Source organism: Dipodomys merriami, unplaced genomic scaffold (assembly GCF_024711535.1).
Source record: "Dipodomys merriami isolate MVZ:Mamm:240054 unplaced genomic scaffold, mDipMer1.0.p SCAF_22, whole genome shotgun sequence".
Taxonomy (NCBI): domain Eukaryota; kingdom Metazoa; phylum Chordata; class Mammalia; order Rodentia; family Heteromyidae; genus Dipodomys; species Dipodomys merriami.
In genome coordinates this window covers 20,763,217-20,784,014 of record NW_027203604.1, presented here as the reverse complement: position 1 = coordinate 20,784,014, position 20,798 = coordinate 20,763,217, and the positions used below count along the sequence as shown (strand labels likewise).

The following is a 20,798-nucleotide window of genomic DNA, read 5'->3' as shown; positions in this document are numbered from 1 at the left end:
AAATTTAATATTTAACATAACACTAGTTATTGAGTAGCCCCCTCCATTGGTTTGAAATGTAATTTAACTTTCACTATATAACTTCTGTGTTGTTGAACAATTTATTCATACTCTGTAATTGTAACTACCCTGTGATATGGTTTAATTAGTAATCCTCATTCCTGTCCTTTACTTGTAAGAATAATAATTTTTTTTTCCTTTATACCGATTTTTTTCCTTTATACCAATAAGTTCTACACTTTTACCATTTAAAGCTTCATAACTGCATAATAATGATGGGTAATACTTATTCTTGGCCATGAGCTCTCTGTAATTTATTCTGTCTGCTAGGTTGCAAATAAGGACACTGATCTATACAAAGAAGGGTTTAACAAAGTTATGTTCATCAGTCCTCCACATCAACGTAGTAATAGTGAACATTTAGATATATTTAGAACAGTATCACTCTAGCAACTTGTCTGAATTTAGAAAGGCATGAGTAAGAGCTGCACACTGGTGGCTCACGCCTGTAATCCTAGCTACTCAGGAGGCTGAGGTCTGAGGATTGAGGTTCAAAGCCAGCCCAGGCAGGAAAAGTCCGTGAGACTCCTATCTCCAATAAACCACCAAAAAAACGGAAGTGGCACTGTGGCTCAAGCAGTAGAGCGCTCGCCTTAAGCTGAAAAGCTGAGGGACAGCGCCCAGACCCAGAGTTCAAGCCCCACAACCAACAAAGAGAAAAAGAAAAAGAAAAAAAAAAGAGGCATGAGTAAGCATAGTTTAATCATATACAATGTGCTTTTTAAAATCTTCCTACTTTGTTTAGAACAAGTGACTATTTTTAGAGTGGCAAGTTTCTGTAAATAATTATAAAGGAATTTTGTGGTTGTTTTGATAGACTAAGGCTTGTTTCATTTACATTGGGTTTTGTTTTGTTTCATTTTCTCCTCTAGGTAGCCTTTCCAGTAAATACATGACTCAGGGAAAAGCCTCCGCGAAGAGGACCCAGCAGGAATCATGAGGGAAGGAAAATGCAGCGCTCTAAATGGCCACTCAGGCATCCCTATCCACATGGAAAATTAGGTTCATTTCACAGGACTTAGCAGCGTAGATCAGGCTTCAACTTAACATTCAAGGGAAATGTTGGATTTTTTTTAATTTAATGAAATTGTTAATGAGGAAAAAAATTTTAATATAATCTCACCTACCATCAATCCCCAGAGATTTACAGATTTTAATAGAAAGCCACGGTGTATGTACTTATGCCAAGTTAAAAGAAAAATGTAACTATGGGCTAGTATTCAATGAATACAGCTTCACAATGTTTTAAATTTTTTCAAAGCATACTAAAAAGGGTGTGCTGATAAATTCCAAGTAAATCAACCTTTTATTTCCCCTATGAATCCCTTTTTTTGTTGTTTTGTTTTGAAGAGGGGAAGTTATATTTATTGTTGTTTACTGAATCCTTGTATGGAAACATATGAACTATATGTGAACTGCTACTGCTGTACTTAAGATCTGTAAATGATTTTATTCTCTTTGTAGAAATGGTGGCAACGCAAATGTGTATCTCTGTGCACCCTAAGTGGGGCCCACTGCCACAGAGACATCTCTGGATGTTTCTCTTGCTAATTGTAAGTCAATTGACATAGAACTCTACTATACTCATAAAAAAATGAAGTCAGGAAAATAAGTAGTCCTGTTTGCCAGTAAAAAGCATTTTCAAGAGAAAAATGATAGAAGAAAAAGTGCTTTTTACTTTTTATAATATTCAGAAATTAAGGTGGAGAGCTTTTCAAAACTTCTGATGACAATACAGGCCATCTCTGCCAATCATAACTAGGTTGGTATCATTCTGGGTCTTAACTAGAGCCCTCTTGGAACTGTTTCTCTTAACTTCCACAAGCTTTTCTGAAATACTACATGATCAGAACTATGCCTCGGTTTATTTATCATTTTGAAATAAAATCAAACTTTCAACCAGTAGTTTTATCTACATTTACTTTGTAATGAGAGTCTTAAATTTTATTAGGAATATAAATGAAGAGGGTTAGAACAGTGCAGATTTTATCCTTAGTCTAATGGGAGGTTCTCTTTGACATGTGATTAGCCATATTGTTTTATAATCTGCCTCAGCCAGGCACTAGGAAAGCAAGTAGAAAAGACACCAATTGAAGGGATGCAAAGTGTTCCCTGTGAAAGTTATGTTGAAAAATAAAATTAGTGATTGTCACAGTTTGAACACAAAACCATGAATTGCACAATATGAACTGACCCTATTCTCTGTGACTTTCCTCAGCTGCTGCTGGCATTTTTCAGAGCCTCACTCATGGAAGTAATGAGACTTATAATTCTGGTTACCCTTTCCTTGAAAAGCTATTTTGTTGTCTTCTGGAATTGTAGCAGAAGATAAATAGGAGACAAGCCTGATTTTTGTTTCTTTGTAGGTTTTTTTGTTTGTTTGGTCATGGGGCTTGAACTCTGGGCCTGGGCACTGTCCCTCAGCTCTTCTGCTCAAGGCAAGCACTCTGCCACTTGAGCCACAGCGCCACTTCTGGCTTTTTCTGCTTATGTGGTGCTGAGGAATTGAAACCAGGGCCTCATGCATGCAAGGCAAGTACTCTACCACTGAGCCACCTTCCCCGCCCCTTTGTAGGTTTTAATGTTTCTGTATTTTTTACTCAGCCCTAGAACTAAGAAACTAAATTGCCTCCATTTAGAAATATGTCTGTCTAGCAAATGAAAAAAAAAGTGAATCCTTCCTCATTGTTTTAAAATTTGAAGTGTGATTTAGTTCGTGATCATTTTTGTTTTTCCTCAGTATCCCACATCTTTTCATAGTGCTAGAAAAACAAATTTAATGTGCACATGACTAGCTTGATTTTTAATGCCACCATCGTGTTGGTATTTCTAATTCTTTTGTGAATGTTGTCATTTTATTAATAATTTTCTTAAACTTACCTTTTGCTTTTATTCTTTTGAGTTTACACACCTATATTTTCTTTATTGGGGATCTTCTATACTTTCTTGCCTTTTTAGGATGTTACAGTTTTCTGCGTTTTCTTCTGATTCCTGTAGTAAATTTGCTTAATGCATTGGGGTTGTTTGTTTGGTGAGTGTGGTTTTGGGGTTGTTTTCGTTTGGTAGGTTGTTTTGTTTTGTTTTGTTTTGAGGTAGGGACTACCTTTGAAACCTGTGCTGAACTAAAACTCAATGTGTAGCTTTGGCTTAGCTTGAATTTGTGATCCTCCTGTCTTAGCCTTCTGCACATACCTGTATATGCAACAATTTCAGATTTCTGATTTTAGATTCCTCATACAGGATCTGTGAGACAATAAGCAGTGTTTTCCAGCAGACATAAACAATAGGTTGCTCTTGTCTGCTGGGATCCTGGACACAGCCTTTCTCTGGGCAGTTATGGTGCAGGTGCATATGCTCCCTCCAGATTCCAGTTCTCAGGGTGAATGAAACTATCTTACAAATACTGCAGGCTGTCTTAAGAAGTGCCATTAAGTGCCCACAACCACAGTTCTGTTAAGAACAAACAAAATTAAGTCCATATTTTAAACAGTGGTCTCCAAGACATATTCTACACTTTCAAAATCTCTTGCCCAGTATTGACAGTATCAGCAATGTCAAAATTTAAAAACAATTTTTACACTTTTATAGAAAACTAGTCTATTTTTGCTTCACAGGTAGCTTCTATTTTAAAGAAAAAACATGTTTACCAGGTGCAAAAAAATCCTGGTTAAACAAGTCAGTTAGTGGGGTTCACACACACACATTTACAGTTAAGCTTAAAAGACAGTTTCACAGCTCCTCACCTATATAACTTCAAAGTGCTCAGAACCATTTCTTTGAACCAAGTCAGTCATGTTTGGTCAACTGTGATTCCACAACACTGCACACTTTTCAAAAGTAGGACTCTATATTTTGGCAGTGCCTGGCCATGCCAGTTTGCCAGCTATAGTGCAAGACCCCTGACTGGGCAATTCCATTTTCCTGTCAAATGGAAATCACCAGGCTGGGAAGGTGGCTCAGTGGTAGAGCACTTGCCTTGCATGCTCGAGGCCCTGGGTTCGATTCCTCAGCACCACATAAGTAAAAAGCCGGAAGTGGCACTGTGACTCAAGTGGTAGAGCGCTAGCCCTGAGCTGAAGAGCTGAGGGACAGCGCCCAGGCCCAGAGTTCAGGCCCCACGACCGGAACCAAAACAAAACAAAAAAAAAAGATTTTAAATGGAAATCACCAGTACCCTTGCAGAGTCAAAATGATGGAGTGAGATTTTACTAAGTAAGCAGGTTTTGAAACCTCCAGAACTATGAAGCATTTTTGATATGGCATTAACTGTTTACTTAAAATGAATGTATGTAGAGACCTAAAAGTGGCTATAGCTTGCAAAGCTCAGTGTTTCCCACACCCACCTCATTTCTGCACCCCTGGACAGCTGTTCTGGTGAGATAAACATGAAAGCTTGCCCCCAAGTACCTAGTTGTTTACAGGCCCTGTGTCACTTTCAAAGGACAGTACCTAAGTCTGATCTGCTAACAGATGGTGACTCAGTGCTTATGGGCCAAACAGCTAACCAAGTAAATTAAGCATAGGAAAGACTATTAAACATTGGATCCTGACACAGGGAATTTAAAAGTAGATTTTTTAAAATAGCATCTATTGCAGTGAACTAAGAGATCTGAGTTTAAACGTGATAACAGCATAATATATTTTCCAAAATTAGGCAGCCATCTGTTGTAACATGTAAGTATAAGGGTTTAAATAAAAAGCAGTCTCTGGTGTTTTTGGTTTTGTTTTGTCTTTTTCTCTCCAGGGCTTCACATTTCCCGGCACAAGCACTGTATCATTCATTTAAAACATGCTTATAGCCCACTCCCCACCTTTTATTTTACGTAATAGTTCATTCTATAACAAAACACTGAGCAAAGATACTACTCAGCACTGCTCTGCAGCGCCCTTTCTGCCATTTTAACCTTGATTTCTAGCCTTTCCATAGGAATGTCACCTGCCCTGCATATCTACCACTGAGCCACCTTCCCAGCCCCAACGGCTGCATTTCTAATAGAAGACAGCCCGCTGGTGCTCAAGAATGTTAAGAGGCAAAGCTTATGCCCTTGAGCAGCCAGGACAAGGTGACGGCCGTGTCAACTTCAGTCCGTACTCATTAAATGTGATGATTCGCAGTGCTGCCGGAACGGAGACGGTCCGAGTCACCATCCCGCAGCTCCCTTCGCGGCGCCGCGCCCCGAAGCGCCCTAGCGGGACCCAAACAGGAGTGAATGCCAGTCAACGGGCCCACACTGCCTTTCCAGCACATAAACGCCAGGCTCTTCTGCGCTCAAAGGCCACCACAGCCGGCCACTGCTGGCTGATGGGAGCGCTGAAGCAGGCGACGGGGTCGGAACCCACGGGCCTCGCCGCGCCCGGTCCGCCAACCGCGCGCCCCGCTGGGAGGCCCGAGCCCGCGCGTCACTCACGCGGCCCGCCCAATGGCGGCAGCGGATGGGCGGCAAGGGGCGGCGCATGGGGTACGTGCGCAGGAGGTTGTGGCGTCAGTGCGCCTGCTGTGTCCATGGAGAGAGCCTGCGGGGTCTGAGCTCGGCCCGAGGTGCCGGGACGCCGGGACCGCGGGACGGCGAAGATGTCGGCCTCGTTAGTCCGGGCTACTGTTCGTGCTGTGAGCAAGAGGAAGCTGCAGCCCACTCGAGCCGCCCTCACTCTGGTGAGTGCACACGGAGTGCGGCCGGGCCCGTGACATGGGCCCCTTGCCCTACTGTGGATAGGTCACTGGCCGGGACCCGGCGGCTGGGGCGCCATCCCGTGGAAACACAGGCTCGTTCCGCAGCCGCCGCGTCCCCACTTCCCAGTCCCTCTCCGACTGGTAAACAAGCTCCGGGCGGAGCCGCCTAGCCGGCGCCCGGGACTACAATTCCCGACAGGCCCTGCGCGGCGGCCCCGCGCACCCCACCCCCGGGGGGAGGGGAAGCGGTGTCAGCTGGAGGACAGCGCCGAGGCCTCCGAGGCCTGACGTCTCCTCAGATTTCTGAGGTGCAGGGTTGGGGGGGATGGCAGGACGATGCCCCAGAAGTCCTACCCCCGGGCTGTGTGGGGAGGGTGAACGTTCTGGAAGCCTCTCCCAGCTGAGAACCCCGCTAGGCCACACGCAGGCTTACTTCCGGTGTCCTCAGTGTCCAGGCCTTTGAAAACACTATTTGTGCCCTTTGTACAACCTGGGTCTTACAAAGGACAGGGGATGAAGATTTTCAGGCCAAGTGCACAGCGTTTTCTGAGAGAAAGGTCAAACTCAAAGGGCTATAAAAACCGACCAGAAACAAAATTCTTGAGCATACTTAGTCCTCTGTCATCTTTTATTAGTCGAGGGGAAATTCACATCAAAGAATTACCCGTTTCTGAGGATTCACTTGAATAGCAATAAATTCGATCACTTTTATGTAGTTCTACTACAGTTCACTACAGTAGGCAAGCTTAAGATCAGTTCATCATTCTCACACCTTTCTTAAGCATTTGCTTAGAGACTAAGGAATCCGATGGTTTTTGTGCAAGCACTTGCCTAGAGACTGGGGAATCTGATGGTTAAATAAAGGCCCCTCTTCCATGTAATATCACAAGAAGATCAATTGCCAGAACATTAGTGGAAGCAAAACAGAGGAAAGTCATGATCAGGTGAGAGATTCATTTTTATAGATCAATGATTTAGACTCTCAAGGTTATCTCTGTTGTATATCATATATCTTTACTGTGCTTGTAAGCCTATAATTACCTCTGGAAGGTATGTCGTGAAATCTACAAGTATCCAAAACTTAAGAACTAGAGAATACAATTTAGACTTTGTGTTGCATTTTTAGTTTGAGTAAAAATTACACAAGATTCAGAATTCCTCCAATGGCAATGATAGATTCAGAAAAAAAAGCAAAGGGACAGTTTTGTTCCCTTTTCTAGTGTCCATCTCTATTTGGCATATTACCTGCTCTTTCAGAATTTGAGTCATTCTGTTCCTCTCTATTCCTACTTCAACAGAAAGTTTTCAAACCAGATATTCTGTGTTTCAAAAGGTTCTCACCTTACAGGAGGATGTAACTATAGTAAAAAGGTTGCCATCTCTTAGGAGGAATAAATAACACATCCTCTTTTTCTCAGACATGGTCCTTCTTGCCTTTACTCCTTTCTGCTTCATATTATCACAAAATCAATTGTCCACCTCCAAGAAAAGTTCCATGTTGCCCGGCTCGACTGCAAGGGATTATTGTCTGAATTAACTTTCTTAGTATTATGACTGACTCTAGACTCTCCTTGTGATTTTCCATGGCACCAGTGGGAGAGAAAAAGCATGTAAGTGCTACTTTCCACTGTGGTCTATGTTGGTAAGGTAGTATTCATCTTGATTTTAGGACATGTACCCTCATCTCATGACAAGTATTACTGTGTGCTTTGTTCTCAAGTGTTCTGCATAGATTTTTAACCCCAACTTGTTTCATCAAATGCAAACAGTGGGTTGATCATAGGCCTAATGAGTAGGACAGATATAAGCAAGCAAAAGTAGAGATAAAAATTGATAAGAAAAGGTGAATACTACTTGATATATAGACACGAAAACATAATTTGGTGGTGTCAGCACCAAATTATCTTGTTTTAACCTAAGATAATCTGAGGAAGTTTTCTGAATTGCCGCTGGGGGAACAGTTTAGACAACTGATGGGCTGCCCATGAAACCTTTAAGATATGGCTTCTTGATAGAATGTTCCAAGGCTCCCCACCCACTACATCAATGTGAGTACCCTTGGACACCTGCCAGGAACATCAGGAGGATGGTGCTACTCTCAATTTCCTCAAATATACAGGAACTGACAAATTGAATTTGTATGGCCCAGAGTAAGATATAGTTTAAAAACATGAAGAATAAATACTGCTCAGCTGAAAGACACCTTTATGTCCCTCATTCTTCAAGATAGAATTGGTTCGACCCTAATTTAGGATTAGAGATTACCCACACTGCATAAAGCACAACCAAAGTTCTGTGAGGGAGGGATGATGCCCAACCAGTGGATGTTTGACTCCTGGAGAGAAGACGATTCATTCCACAGAAATACTTCCTTCAGGTTTAATTTCCTAGGAGAATCTGGTTGAGAAAGTCTGAGAAAAAAAAACTTTGTTTAATAAGGAACTTTGAATTAGACTAGGACTAGAAGTCCTTTGTAATAGGAATGAACTAAGATTTTTACATAATGGGAGTTTATGAATTGTTACACAAAACTTTGGGAACATGGTTAATATGAACAAGGCTAGATTCAACACAAGAAAATAAAATTTGGATAATATCCTGAGAGAGAATAGTTAAGTGCTTTTCCTGTTGGTGAAATTTTATGTATACTTATTGTAAATGGTAACTTTTCATTCTTTTGATTCTGTGCAAATATTTAATCTTTAATCCCTAAATTATAAGTTATCAGAATGACACCTAGAAGCTTGTAGATAGCAAATATTTATTGCTATGTATTAAATGAGAAATTATTAAATTAGGTTTTGGGTTTTTTTTAATTGGAGTCTTTTTTTTTCTTTTTTTCTTTTTTTTTTTTAATTGGTCGTGGGCTGGAACTCTGGGCCTGGGCCCTCTCCCCCAGCTCTTCAGCTCAAGGCTAATGTTCCACCACGTGAGCACAGTGCCACTTCCAGTTTTCTGAGTGGTTTATTAGAGGTAAAAGTCTCACAGACTTTTCCTGCCCGGGCTGGCTTTGAACCGTGATCCCCAGATCTCAGCCTCCTGAGTAGCTAGGATTACAGGCATGAGCCACTGGCGCCCAGCTTTTAATTGGAGTCTTAAAAAGTTGTCCAATACAGGGTCTAGAGGTGGCTCAGTGGTGGAGTGATTGCCTTGCATGCATGAGGCCCTGAGTTCAATTCCTCAGTACCACATAAACAGAAAAAGTTGAAAGTGGCGCTGTGGCTCAAGTGGTAGAGTGATAACCTTGAGCTGAATTGCTGAGGGACAGTGCCCAGGCCCAGAGTTCAGGCCCCACTACCAACCAAAAAAAAAAAAAAAAAAGGTTGTAAGATATACACTTGGATTACAGACATGTAAATTTAATATATATTTACATAGGAATAGGGAAATACAAAAGCATTATGACACCATAATGTCAGCAATATCTGTGAAATGAGTTAAGCAATATTTTATTCATTGGTTGGCATTTATCTGCCATCCTTAAACATTAAAATGTCAAATTTATAACTAAATCAAAATGCATAGATATAGGCACATTTATTATTTTAGAAGTCATAGAATCAGCATTGGATTTTAAGTTTGTTTTCCCTGTACAGCAACAAAGAGAATTGAAGAATTAAAGTGTAATGTTGACTATGAAAATTTATCCTACAAGGAATAGAAACCACTTGGCAATGGGTAAATATATGTTACTATAAAATAGTACTCATATGGGCTGGGAAGGTGACTCAGTGGTAGAGCACTTGCCTTGCATGCCTGAGGCCCTGGGTTTGATTCCTCAGCACCACATAAGCAAAAAGAAAAAAAGCTGGAAGTGGCGCTGTGGCTCAAGTGGTAGAGCGCTAGCCTTGAGCTGAAGAGCTGAGGGACAGAGCCCAGGCTAAGAGTTCAGGCCCCACGACCAGCCCCCCCCCCCAAAAAAAAAAAAAGTTCTCATATACAGTCATCAAAAAGTGCCTTTCCTACTATTTTGACAACAAAAAACAGCTTTTCAAAAAAAGGTCAAGGGGGCTGGGAAGGTGGCTCAGTGGCAGAGCGCTTGCCTTGCATGCATGAGGCCCTGAGTTCGATTCCTCAGCACCACATAAGCAAAAAGAAAAAAGCCGGAAGTGGCGCTATGGCTCAAGTGGTAGAGCACTACCCTTGAGCACTAGAGCTGAGGGACAGCACCCAGGCCCAGAGTTCAAGGCCCACGACCAGACCAAAAAAAAAAAAAAATCAGGATGTTTTAAGGATGTTCTCTCACTTTATACCTGTTTTGGTGACTTGCAAGTAGATTAAAAGTCATAATGTAGTAAATTTAAGATTCTTATATTTAATTCTGAGGTTAAATCACATATGTTGATGAGTCTTTAATTGTACATCAAATTCTGGAGAAATTTTGGGGAGAGAGAATAAAGGAACTTTCTTTGTAGCCTGTATCTACTGTATTAAACTGTTTCCATCTCAAAACAAAATTTTGTTTGAGATGGTGACTGTGTTGCCATGCTAAACTTTCTCATTTTCTCAAGTAGTTGAAATTGCAGGCATTTGGCTGTTTGATTTCTACTGGAAGTTGAGCAAATAAGAAAATAAATTATCTTGGAAAACCAACTGGGTAATTTAAAAGATCACTTGGAGATAAAAATAAGTGGCCAAACAGGGAGAGAACTCATTTGTTTCCTTTAGAGCATGCTCTTTTGACCTGCTCACATTAAACAAAGATTATACATGCATCAGATTTTAATTCCAGTGGTATTCTTTTTTTGGGTGGGGGAGGCTGGGGGGGGGGGTCTGGTTGTGAGGCCTGAACTCTGGGCCTGGGCGCTGTCCCTCAGCTCTTCAACTCAAGGCTAGCGCTCTACCACTTGAGCCACAGCGCCACTTCGGCTTTTTTTTCTTTTTGCTTATGTGGTGCTGAGGAATTGAACCCAGGGCCTTAGGCATGCAAGGCAAGCTCTCTACCACTTAGCCACCTCCCGGCCCTCCAGTGGTATTCTTTTTTTTTTTTTTAATTTTTATTTTTATTTTTTGTGAACATACTGTACAGAGGGGTTACAATTACATGGGCAAGATAATGAGTACATTTCTTGTCAAGCATTGCAGCCTCCTCCTTTGTTTACCCTTCACATCCCTTCCCAGCCTCCCTCCATTGGTATTCTTTATGGGAGTATCTTTTTCGTTTTTAACATGCCAGAAATCTTTATTTGACAGTAGGTTAATTTCTTCAGCATTCACATAGAAAATATACCCTGAAAATTTACAAATAAAAATTAAAATGCTGTCTTCCATTTGATGGCTACCTTTATTCCTGGTTGTTATTGATTATTCATGAAACACTCCCCAGCAGACTGTACCTGTGTAACTATGATTACAGATATGAGCCACTGGCACCCAGTAGTATTTTCCTTTTTTTTTTTTTAATGCTTGTTTTAACCTTTTCAGTTAGTTTTATGACCCATCTAAGTTGGGTCCACACTGTGTTTAAACATCATCTGGTCAACATCATCAAGCCTCTATCCAGACAGAGGGGAGAGCACACTCTAGGGCTATGGGATCTGCTTCTTGAGAACAGGCTAAGTTCTGACTAGTTTACTGCTAGATCAGAAGTCATACTATTCAAATTTCAGGATTTCAAAAACCAGTGATGTTCATACAAAAAAGTGGAGGACCAGCACAGCATTGTCAATAGATACTAGGAAGTTCATTTTTTTCATTCTGATGTACTCTGTCTTTGAGCTATAGCTAAGTGCCTGACACTATTCTAAATGCTTTTTCCTCAATTTGAGTATTTAATCTTCACAAGAATCCTGAGGGGGAAAGATGATTATCATTAATTCACAGTAAGGAAGTAGGAGTTGGAAAAGCTGCTTAAAGTAATTGCCCTATGGGCATACTTAGAAAGTGTTGTAGTAAGGCTCCAGTAGCCTGTTTCCAGAAGCTCCCCAAGGAGATAGGAACACACAGGTTTCTTGAACATGCTTATTTCTCACATTTTTGAGGTATGGCAGAAACATAAATGGATATACTATCTTGGTCTTTAATGTCAGAATTTATTGAATAACAAATTCACAAGCTTTGTCAAGTTCAAAACTTAATTCACCAGTTAGAGCTAGATGGTGTCACAATACACAGTCAGTGTGTATTATGAATTGAAATTCTGCCAATTGAAATTACAGAACAGAGATACGAGCTTACTCTGGATCAAGATGGAAATTTGAATAGGTCACATCAAGCAGAGTATGAAGTCCTAGTAACAGAGTTGAGTTTGTCACATGTTGATCCTTACCAAATGGTATGATGATTAGTCCATGTGTACCAGGTGAGGGAGTTTACATCAAAAGTTACTCAGATATTTTCTTGTTTGGGGCTTAGATTAAAATTATTGGTTTACATAGTAGTCGGTCAAAGCTCAGCACATCCTTAAAGCTGTAATTCTATACATCATAGAATAACCCAGGGCTGGCCCAGCCTGTTTTCTTCTACAGAACATCCTGGGGCATTTTTCTCTCAGGTAGGAGCACTGGGCTCCTTTCAACTGCATTCGTCCTAGGAAATAACTCTTTTATTTCCGTTACTGACTAGTTTTATTGACTTCTGTTCACAGATGTTAGTTTGATTCACACTGAATCTGAGTGTTTAGTGGGACTGGTATTGAAAAATACAGTAAATATGTGTTTATATCTAGAAAACAACAGGAAAAACACCTGAAGGTTGGCTTTTCCATTGAGATACTTGATCCATTCATTATCTATTTGTGAGCCTTCCATGTCTGACAGTATGCTTGTTACTGAGCACACAATAAGTATATACATAAAATAGCTTATTCTCAGGAAAAATGGATTTGTGATGATACAATGAGAGAACAAAACTTTGGGCATCAGTGGCTCATACTTGTCATCCTGTCTACTCAACAGGTTGAGGTTTGAAGATTGCAGTTCAAAGGCAGCCCAGGCAGCAAAATCAGTGAGACTCTTCTCCAATTAACCACCAAAAACCAAGTAGTAGAGATATGGCTCAAGTGGTAGAGCCCTAGTCCCAGGACCAAAAAAAAAAAGTGTAACAGACAGCTAACTTAGACTGGTCATCACAATTAAAATGATGCCAGTAGCAAATATTTTGACAAATTGAAATATTTTTGTTCATTAAATAGAACTCATCTGTGTGTAAAATCCCTTAGTTTGCCCTGGCAAAAATGGAACAAATTTGTCACATGATTTTCCTAAAAATAACCTTGAATAATCTTAAAGACTAATAAGTCTATTGCTTTGAAAATTTAAGTTTTTTTGGTTTTTTGTTGGTCATGAGGCTTGAACTCTGGGCCTGGGCACTGTTCCTGAGTTCTTCAGCAAAAAGTGAATGTTCTACCACTTTAGCCACAGCACCACTTCTGGTTTTAATTGGAGATAAGAGTCTCTCAGCCAGGCGCTGGTGGCTCACGTCTGTAATCCTAGCTACTGGGGAGGCTGAGATCTGAGGATCATGGTTCAAAGCCAGCCCAGGCAGGAAGGTCCATGAGACTCTTATCTCCAATAAACCACTAGAAAACTGGAAGTGGCACTGTGGCTCAAGCGGTAGAGTGCTCGCCATGAGCTGCAGAGCACAGGGACAGCACCCAAGCCCAGAGTTCAAACACTACGACCCACAAAAAGAAAAAAAAAAAGGGTCTCTCAGACTTTCCTGCCCAGGCTGGCTTTGAACCATGATCCTCAGATCTCAGCCTCCTGAGTAGATACGATTTCAGGTATGAGCCACTTGCATGTTTTTAAACTGAAAACATTTACTTTTACAGACACCTTCAGCAGTAAACAAGATAAAACAGCTTCTTAAAGATAAGCCTGAACATGTAAGTAAAGCCTATTTCATAGTTAGAAAAATATTTAAAGTTGTTTGGCAAGATGTTTATTTTGGTTTAACAATATATTTTCATTCATTAGGGTTCCTTTCATTTGTTTCTTTTGTTGTGTTAGAATTGATCCCAAGGGCTTATACTTGCATACTCCTACCCCAACTCAAGATTTTTTAAAAATTCAAATAATACAGAAAGGGGTATTCAATTTTTAAAAAGTTATTCTCAACCCTAGACTTTTTGTGTTGTCATTTGTCTTTTAAGAAACAGCTTCCTAATGTCCTTCCAGAGAGCAGTCTGTACATTTGATATGGTGACCCCAGGATTTCTCAGCCTCCTCATGATTGGTGTCATTGGGTAGCTATAGGATATTTCATAGCATTTCTGGCCATAGTATATACATAAATTGTGACAACCAAAAATGTCTCCCTGAGTGGGAAAGACTGGTCTAAGTGATATTTGTTATTCTTACATCTGTCATATATGCTGTAGTTACATTTTGATTTTATTCCAAATAATGCAACTTGAAGACCTGTATATTCCATTGAATGGGTTAATGCCTTTTACCATTCCTTGGGTTGGAACTTGTTTGGATTGTTTTTCTTTACTACTGGGACACAATTATTCAACAACTTATTACTTTAGTGAGTATGGTGTGCTATGCCCATTGTTTGCCAGATCGTAAGCATGACTTAGTGTGTATTCATGCAAGATCTGTTCCTGGATATGGAACTGTTGTCAGGGGTATTTGTATTATCTTAATCATAGCACATGGCTAGTAGTTCTTAGGATGTTTTTAATCACTTCAAGTAATTAATACTTAAAGCATGAAATCAAAAGACTTCATTCATTCATTCATTTATTCTGATGGTGGTTATGATGCTGGGAATTGAACCCAGGCCTTAAACATACTAAGCAAGTTACCGCTGAGCTACATGCCAGTTTCACTTTTAAAACATCTTACATCTGTATTCTTTTTTATCTTTGATTTTGACTGATGACATAAGTCTGCCTTAGCATTAAAGCTTTTTCATAGAAGCCAAGGAAGACCTGTGTGAACCTTGGGGAACCCTAAGGAATTTATCCAGATAACATCTTACAGAATGAGAAGTCTAAATTTATAAAAGATACCTCTGTTATCAGATACCTTTTCCTTTTCAAGCAAGTAGCTGGATATTATGGCACATGCTTGCAGTTTTAGCATTTGAGAGCCTGAAGCAGGAGGATCATGGTTTCAAAGCCAGTAACATCTAAATATTGAGACCTTGTATCAGAAAACTCCAGTAACAAAAATGTGATTTCTTTTCTTTTCTTTTTTTGTTTTATCATATGCTGGGGCTTGCACTCTTGCATGGATTATTTCTTTCTTTCTTCTTTCTTTCCTTCCTTCCTTCCTTCCTTCCTTCCTTTCTTTTTGTCCAAGGCTTACACAGTACTCTTGAGCCACACCTCCACTTTTAGCTTTTTGCTCATAATTGGAGATGAGTCTTTTGGATTTTATCTCCTCAGCTAGCTTCAAACTGGTATCCTCAGATCTTGGTCACTGGTGGTGGTAGGCTTGATTTTTTTAATTTAAGTTTTTTATGCTAATCATGTCAATTCCAACTTAAGTGTTTACTGGTAGGTATCTAATAATGAAGAAAGTTATGGTTGAGATTGTAGTTCAGTGGAGAGCACTTTGCCTACTATGTACAAGGCCTTGGTTTTTATTTTCAAGCCATGGAAAAAGGTAATTATTATACAGTGGAGTGTGATATGGACATTATTTGCAAGTGATAATTATGAAAGGTATAGGATGCATATTTTTGTCTTAATAAAAACAGTATTTAGATTATGTGACTAGGATTGGGGAAAAAAGGAAAATAATATAAAGCTATTTTATGAAGCTAGTAATGATGTAGGATTTTTCCTCTGTATTATTTTGTTTCCATATTATTTTCATTGTGTTTTTTTGTGAATAATTGCATACTAGTTACATATTTAAGATGATTGTTCCCTGTTGCATTTATACTTCCCAAAGGGACATTTATAACTGGAAGTCTTAATGTTTCTCTTTTAGCTTATAAAAGAATGAATAGTAGTGATAAATAACCAAGGTTTTTATTAGTATAACTGTTTAATCTGTACTACTAAGTTTATATTTTTAATTCTATTTCAGGTAGGTGTGAAAGTTGGTGTCCGTACCAGGGGCTGTAATGGCCTTTCTTATACTCTAGAATATACAAAGACAAGAGGAGATTCTGATGAAGAGGTTGTTCAAGATGGTGAGAGTTTTTTACAGACTCATTCTGGGCACTTAGTTTTACTGAAAATTTTAGCCTTGTGCATAATGAGAGACTGATAATAGAAGTAGAAATTACATCAATAGTACTTACTATGTGACTGGCGGTTTTTAATGAACTTTTCTATATTATCTGGTTTATATGCAGCTATCAAGGGAGGGTAGATACCATGTGATCCATTTTTTTCTGATAAACTGAGATAAGGAGAGGTTAAATAGTTTGCCCAAGGTCACACAGTGAGAAGGAGCCTCCTTAAAACTCAAATGCAATCACTTTTCTCAAGAGGCTGTTCTCCTACAATGATGTTATTAGATAAATTGTTCATTTGTTTCAACTCTGAAAAGTCATCATTTTGTCTAAAAAGCTGGTTGGTTTGTGGCAAGATCTTGTTATCTAGCTCAATGTGCAGTTCTCCTGTTTTAGCTTTCTGGGATTATAGGTGGGTACCACTGTGCCCAATCTGAGAAAGGTTTTATGATCATAACATTTCAAAAACAATCTAACCATTTTGTGTGGAGCAGCAGTTTTACATATATATATCACATAGGCAATACCAACGACTCATGTATTTAAATAATTTATTTTTATTAAAATTTTTAGTTATTTGACAACAAACAATAATTGTTTTAAATTACTTAATTCATTGTTTCTAAATTGAGTTTCACATCCCTATCTGTACCCAGTGATCTTGTAATACTGATTTAAGACAAGTTAAATAATGCTAAAGTGTGAGGAGAACTTAGTTGTTACTAGTGTTTTCCATAGTAATCGTGTGCATTTGGACACATGCATTCTTCCTCTGGGAAACTAAAAAGTGGATTTAGATTGTTTTTGTTTTGGTAGTACTTGGGTGCCTCCAGGCCTCAAGGCTTGCTTGCTTAACTGGTGTTTTACCACTTGAGCCACACGCCTCCAGTCCAGCTTTTTGCTGGTTATTGTGGAATTGGAGTCTCACAGACTTTTTTTTATCTGGGCTGCTATGAAATTACCATCCTCTGAATTTCAGAAGTAGAATGCTAGCCTTGAATGAAAAAGTGAAGAGCACAAAGCCCTGAGTTTAAGCCCTAGTACTGTCACTAGAAACGTAACAAGAATTTATTTCTCTACCACTTGAGCCACATTTCTACTTTTGGGGTTTTGCTGGTTAATTAGAGATGAGTCTTATGGACTTTTCTGCCTGGGCTGGCTTCAAACCTTGGTTCTCAGATGTCAGCCTCCTGAATAGCTAGGATAATAGGCATGAGCCACCCACACTCAGATTAAGTCATGAATTCTAAAGTAAGATTGTTGAATGACAGTGACTTAACAAGTAAAGATATATTTAGCAGCCAGCACCAGTGGCTGAGGCCTGAAATCCTAGCTGCTCAGGAGGCTGAGATCTGAGGATTCTGGTTCGAAGCCAGCCTAGGCAGGAAAGTCTGTGAAACTTGTATCTCCAATTAACTACCAAAAATGTGGAAGTGGAGCTATGGCTCAAGTGGTAGAACACTAGCCTTTTGCAAAAGGTTCAGGGATAGCTCCCAGACCCTGAGTTCAAACCCCAAGATGGATATGGGCACATGCTTGCTCATGCATACACACACTCACACTCACACACACACACACACACACATACACACATACACATGCAAAAACATACTTAGCATGTTACTTTCAAGACAAATTTAAAATATAGACCTTTTTGTCTTACCAAAGAGAAACCCTGTAATTATTTATAGTTTATATTTACATAAGACTCAATTTCTTTTTTCTTTAATTTATTGTTATTATAGAGGTGGTATAAAAAGGGGTTACATTAGCCAGGCGCTAGTGGCTCACGCCTGTAATCCTAGCTACTCAGGAGGCTGAGATCTGAGGATCGCGGTTCAAAGCCAGCCCGGGCAGGAGAGACCGTAAGACTCTTATCTCCAATAAACCACCAGAAAACCGGAAGTGGCGCTGTAGCTCAAGTGGTAGAGCGCTAGCCTTGAGCTGAAGAGCTGAGGGACAGCGCCCAGGCCCAGAGTTCAAGCCCCACAACCGACCAAAAAAAAAGGGGGGGGGGTTACATTTACATGCATCAAGTATTAAGTACAGTTCCTTTCTCTCCCATTCCTTCCCTCCCATCTCTACCCACAAGTTGTATAGTTGACTTTCGTCAATGTTTAGTGCACTTCACTGCTGCACTTATTCACCCTTTTTTCTCAGATTCTGTGCCCTCCCTCTACCCTCCCACATGTGAATATACTGTATAAAAGGTAAAGAATACAGAATCCTCAGAAAAAGAAAAAAAAATCCTTTGTTTCCATATCTTTGGAGTTTTGTTTCAGTATGTATATGATTTTATATACATATGAAGAGGCACTTGGGTATTGCACCTTTGTGATTCTCTCCTCTTTCCCTGTAATGTATTAAGAATTTTGTATAATTTGTCGTATCCCACTTTGCTTTAGATCTAACTTCAACATATCAGAGAGAACATGCTCCATTTAAGGCCCAGTTTCTTAGAAGAAAAATGTTTTTAAGTGATTGTATCTGCCCAGGTGTCAAACTATCTAGAAGTGATTGTATCTGCCCAAGTGTCAAACTATCTAGAGAATAGCATCAGTGGCTCACTCCTGTAATCCTAGCTACTGAGGAGGCTGAGATCTGAGGATTGCAGTTCAAAGCCAGCCTGGGCAGGAAAATCCGTGAGACTCTTATCTCCAAGAAAACTGGAAGTGGTACTGTGGCTCAAGTGGTAAAGTGCTAGCCTTGAGCTGATCTTCAGCTGAGGGACAGCACCTAGGCCCATAGTTCAAGCCCCACTACCAACAAAAAATAAAATAACAATAATAATAATATCATATATTCTTCAACTTATAACTATGATATATAGTCTACTGATATATAGTCTACTTATGGGAACTTATTAAAATTATTGTATGGATAATTCTGTAGTATCCATAGTTTATTATATGGTCTTATTAAAATGTCATAGAGTTAAGCAGTTTCGAATATATTTATGTTTGGCAGATGTCAAATATATTCTTTCCACTGCAAAGTTTCTATAAATTTTACTGGTTCTGTCTTTACAAAATGATTATTGAGAAGCTACACATTTTCTTCATGTTGCAAGTTTAAAAAAAAATGAAGTATAGGGAAAGAGGGAAAGGTAAATTGTGGTTTTGCACAGTTGTTAGGGAATTTACTTATGTAAAACTGTCTGCACTAATATACTCAATTTTGACAACTGTAGGAACAGAAGGTGCTGACAGAAAATTAGGTGCCTAATTACTCCCAAATGATGAAACCTGTTCAGTTGAATTGTTGTTTGATTGAATTGTTGATTATTTAATAAATTCACTTATGCCTTGAATAGGCAAATTCCAGAGGCTTCAGGCTTTTATGACTCATCTTTTCCTTTTCCAAAGGAGTCAGAGTATTCATCGAAAAGAAAGCACAACTAACACTTTTAGGAACAGAAATGGACTATGTTGAAGACAAGTTATCCAGTGAGTTTGTCTTCAATAACCCAAACATCAAAGGAACTTGTGGCTGTGGAGAAAGTTTTAATATTTGAAACATTAAGACTCTTCTGGCTGTAAACTCCAGGAAACCTTGAAAGTTGCTGAAGAAATCATGTGACTGTCCTGTGTCAGGTCTATGATGTGTGGCTGCATTATTGGGGAAATAAAGTGATGCATTTTCAAAATGAAGCTGACTGGCTAGAATCCAGAAGATATGATATTTATACCCTCTGTAGTGGACAGAATTAAGAAACCAGTGCTTGCTGAATTGTTTTTCTGTTCTGTATAGTAAAATATCCTGCCCTGCCTCACCTCTCTTAAATCCTTTGTTTGAAACTAGTTTCATTAAAGTTGATTTTGCTAAATATTTTGAAGATGGAATTTCACGGACTTTTCTACCTACACCAGCTTGGAGCCAACACTCTGGAACTCAAACTCCTGGGAGGCTAATATTATAGGTGTGAGCCATCAGTTCCTGCCTCAGATCCCTATTAAATGGCTTGAATGTGCATTTGCCATGCCATTTTTTTCCAACCATTTGGTGGCTCTTAAATTCAGAATCAGGGAGTATTGACTGCTGATAATAATGTCTTTTCATACCCAAATTTGGTGTGACCTTTATATACCCTTTCATTGAAAATTTCCTTGTCAGCTGCTTCATTTGTATATCATGGCAATGATACCAGGCAAAGATTTCCTTAAAGTACAGAGCAAAATAGTTTTAAGTGATGGTGTCAAGGGTGAAGACTCTTGAAACCATTTTTTTTGAGACAATATCCAAAGTACTTTATTTTGATCATAAGCCTGTTTCTCTGATTGTGACCCTGCTACTTCATATCCATGTCCCCACAGGTTTATCCTCCTCCCTCCTCCCTCCCCCAGACCTGGGATTGAACTTCAGGAGGCTCTTAGGGGCAGGAGCTAGCTTTTTGAAACCATTTTTAATGCAGACTGAATCTCAAGCTGACTTTGGTCATTGTCACTGGGGGTCTTTTAAAGCTTTCAACCTGACGCCTCTTGTGTGTACTAGGCTTTTGTCCAGTTACTCTACACGCTAGGGGACAACAGTTCTGTTCCCATCTCTTCCTTACACATGACATGTGCTCTGCATTCTGAATAATTAGTGATGTAAATGCTGATTTGGCTTCCTCGTGTAACCAACATTTTGAGAGAGCTTGTAATTTGACTATGGAAAACCCTTTTATGTGAATTGCCATCTTAGAAACAATAGTTCTTATTTAACTAGCAGCCCAGAAATACTTTTGAATTGTACTAGAATTTGAGAAGCAGAACAAGGAGATAGATCTCTCTTAAAATTCCATATAATTTTTTTTTCCTATTTCTAACTTCAGTTGCTAAATTTTGGGGACTTGAGGGCATTGTTACAAGGTCTGACTACATAGTGCAGGCTGGTCTTCCAACTGTCAATCTTCCAGCCTCAATTTCCTAAGAGCTGGGATTACAGGTGT

The 20,798-nt window shown here is 39.5% G+C and overlaps 2 protein-coding genes across 9 annotated transcripts in view; both read left to right on the top strand.

Moving 5' to 3' along the window:
* Tut7 (terminal uridylyl transferase 7) overlaps nt 1–1,965 on the top strand; it is a 79,563-nt gene extending 77,598 nt beyond the window's left edge. For all 8 annotated transcript variants that reach the window (XR_011374287.1, XM_070033686.1, XM_070033684.1 and 5 more), the window contains one exon: nt 933–1,965. Coding sequence is in view for 6 of the 8 variants with exons in the window: in XM_070033680.1 (XP_069889781.1) it covers nt 933–1,000 (68 nt within the window). In the remaining 2 variants the exon portion in view is untranslated. The remainder of the gene's footprint in view (nt 1–932) is intronic.
* A 3,577-nt stretch (nt 1,966–5,542) lies between these two features.
* Nucleotides 5,543–19,694, top strand: Isca1 (iron-sulfur cluster assembly 1). The gene is made up of 4 exons (XM_070033687.1): nt 5,543–5,713; nt 13,503–13,556; nt 15,718–15,823; nt 19,234–19,694. Exons 1-4 carry the CDS (start codon nt 5,633–5,635, stop codon nt 19,380–19,382), a joined length of 390 nt encoding a protein of 129 aa, XP_069889788.1. The 5' UTR covers nt 5,543–5,632; the 3' UTR covers nt 19,383–19,694.
* The last annotated feature ends 1,104 nt before the right edge of the window (nt 19,695–20,798 follow it).